Source organism: Juglans regia, chromosome 12, assembly GCF_001411555.2.
Source record: "Juglans regia cultivar Chandler chromosome 12, Walnut 2.0, whole genome shotgun sequence".
Taxonomy (NCBI): domain Eukaryota; kingdom Viridiplantae; phylum Streptophyta; class Magnoliopsida; order Fagales; family Juglandaceae; genus Juglans; species Juglans regia.
In genome coordinates, this window is record NC_049912.1 from 6,459,209 (window position 1) to 6,462,179 (window position 2,971).

The 2,971-nt window shown below is 39.0% G+C and overlaps 1 protein-coding gene across 1 annotated transcript; it reads left to right on the plus strand.

The window, feature by feature from the left end:
* Nucleotides 1-279: 279 nt before the first annotated feature.
* Nucleotides 280-2,556, plus strand: LOC108998985 (protein WHAT'S THIS FACTOR 1 homolog, chloroplastic-like). Its single transcript, XM_018975765.2, has one exon. It carries the CDS (start codon nt 563-565, stop codon nt 2,123-2,125), a length of 1,563 nt encoding a protein of 520 aa, XP_018831310.1. The 5' UTR covers nt 280-562; the 3' UTR covers nt 2,126-2,556.
* Nucleotides 2,557-2,971: the final 415 nt, after the last annotated feature.

Sequence of the window (2,971 nt, forward strand, 5' to 3'; positions counted from 1 at the left end):
GGATGCTCACTAAAGTTTTCTACTAAGTAGTGTAATTATTTTTTTTTCAAATATTTTTTAAACCCATTTAATTTTTTATTTTAAAAAAATCACAATTCATTAAAAATTAAAAGAAATATTTCATTAATCATTAAATAAAAATATAAAATAAAATAAAATAAAAATAAAAATAATTTCGGTACAAAAATATCGGTGGGTATACTCGTAGTCGTGGAAGTAGAGTTTTCCTTCGTAAAATTGGGGGCCTATATAGTCGACCTAGTGGAGGCCGACGAGAACTTAAAGCGTCACTGTCACCGAGAAAAATTCGTTGTGAAGGGATTTTTAGCATTTGTGGATAAACCCCCAATGTGCAACTTCTCCTTCCAAAACCCTAGGCTCCCGCTTCAGCCTCCAAATCTTAATCTTACGCACACTTGGTGAGTCCGATAACCTTCACCTTTCTCCCTTCTTTCTGTCTGTTACATTTTCTTTTCTCCACTACTTTGTTTTTTCACCTGAGCTTTTTTCTTTTCTTTGATTTTTATGTAATTTTCTCTTGTAATACCATAAGTTGCTCAAAATGAAACCCGAACTCATGGTCTCTTCTCCATCGACTTCTTCACCTTTGTTTATCTCATACAAGTATCCTTTTCTTCAAAAGCCTAAAGTATCTGTGAAATCCCATTTTTCCTTATCAACCATTAAGGCCGAGAAGTCACAGTTTTGGGGCGAAAGTTTGGTTTTGCAACAGACCAACGTTATTTCTGATAATCTGAGAAAAACCCATGTTCCATTTGGACCTATAAGAGCTGCTGTGAAAAGAAGGAAAGAGCTTCCCTTTGACAACGTGATCCAAAGGGACAAAAAACTGAAGTTGGTGTTGAAGATAAGGAAGATTCTAGTGAGTCAACCTGATAGAACTATGTCTCTTAGAGAGCTAGGGAAGTATAGAAGAGATTTAGGTCTTGACAAGAAGCGGCGATTTATAGCTTTGTTGAAGAATTTCCCTGCGGTGTTTGAAATTATGGAAGAAGGGGCGTATTTATTAAAATTCAAATTGACGCCAGAAGCAGAAAGACTTTATATGGAGGAGATGAGGATTAGGAATGAGATGGAAGATTTGTTGGTTGTCAAGTTGAGGAAACTGTTGATGATGTCGTTGGAGAAGCGAATTTTTTTGGAGAAGATTGCCCATTTGAGGACTGATTTTGGTCTTCCGCTTGAGTTTCGTGACACAATTTGTCATAGATATCCACAATATTTTAAAGTTGTTCCGACTGCAAGGGGTCCTGCATTAGAATTAACTCATTGGGATCCTGACCTTGCAGTTTCTGCAGCTGAGTTATCTGAGGAAGAAAATAGATTAAGAGAGCGAGAAGAGAAGGATTTGATTATTGATAGGCCTCCCAAGTTCAATAGAGTAAGGCTACCCAAGGGCCTTAATCTTTCAAAGGGTGAGATGAGGAAGATAGGCCAGTTTAGAGAAATTCCTTACATCTCGCCTTACTCTGATTTCTCGGCACTCAGGTCGGGGACGCCTGAGAAAGAGAAACATGCATGTGGAGTTATTCATGAGATTTTGAGCCTCACGCTTGAGAAGAGAACTCTTGTCGATCACCTCACTCATTTCCGAGAGGAGTTTAGGTTTTCTCAGCAGCTGAGAGGGGTGCTGATAAGGCACCCGGATATGTTTTATGTTTCCTTGAAAGGGGATAGAGATTCTGTTTTCCTCAGGGAAGCATATCGGGATTCACAACTGATAGATAAGGATCGTTTGCTGCTCATTAAGGAGAAACTCCGTTCTCTTGTTGCTGTTACTCGATTTAGGGGTTCTTCGAAAACAGGTGCAGATATGGAAGAAGGAATTAATGCGCCAAGATATGGAAGTGATGAAGAGGGAGAAGAGTTGTCTGATATTGATAATTTAATGAGTGATGCTGGGTTTGATGATGAAAACGATGATGGAGATTATGACGACTGGAGTGATGAAGAAGATGACACACCTCCAAACTTTGATGAAGATGTTGGATCTATGAGGACTGGAGAGAACAATAAGATTAAACAAGTGGTTGACTCGGCAAAAACTGATGAGAAGGTTCTTTCTCTAGAGTTCCCTGATGGTCGGCCTAGAGAACGCTGGTAAATTTGATAGAAGCGTGCTGTTTCTTTTGAAGGCCCCTACCCAGAGAAATCTCTGAGCGGGCTTTCTGCTTTTCTCTTGTACTGATATAATACAAGCAGTGCTTGGTCATCCTTCAAAGAAACGTGCAATCTCCTGCTTTGCAAGGCTCTGCATTCAAGGCCTGGACCTCCTTCCCTACATCTATGGTTCATGGCATTGCTGACTTGATGCAGGGTCATAAACTACAGGTTTCATATTCATCTCTGCCTTTATGTAACAGATCTACAGATTATCCCCATTGATAAGTCTATGTGGCCATTTCCTCATTGCTTATGCTTTTCAGTATTGTGAAGCTGAGATGTAAACTTTCTAAACGCATAACTGAGACCATTGTTTGGGATGTACGACTAATCTTCTAGACATTCAATCTACCGGCCTGAGTTATATCTATACGTAAGAAAAATTAATTTGCAAGCTGGTATATATGGAGGACACGTCCTCACATTGTTGACATGGTAAGTTCTCTAGCAAATCAAACCCTGCCATGTCAACGTAGCAAATCAAGCCCTGCTATCCCACATCGTTGAATATAAAGAGTTTCGTGACAAGAAGTGATATTAAGTCAAACTAGGCTCAGGCAATCAGCTCAAATGGTTGTAAAATTCTTGTGAGATTGCCAAGATTTCTGTAGATTTACATGATTATCTGCCCCGACATAAACTGCCCTGATTTCATTTTCCCAAGCTCATGCGTATGGATTCTTTTGAGATCTTCCTTGGTGGATAGTATTTCTCTCTTTTTCTTTGTGTGGATAAAGAAAGAAACTAAATTCATCTAAAGATTGACATAGATATACAATGAAGTGCA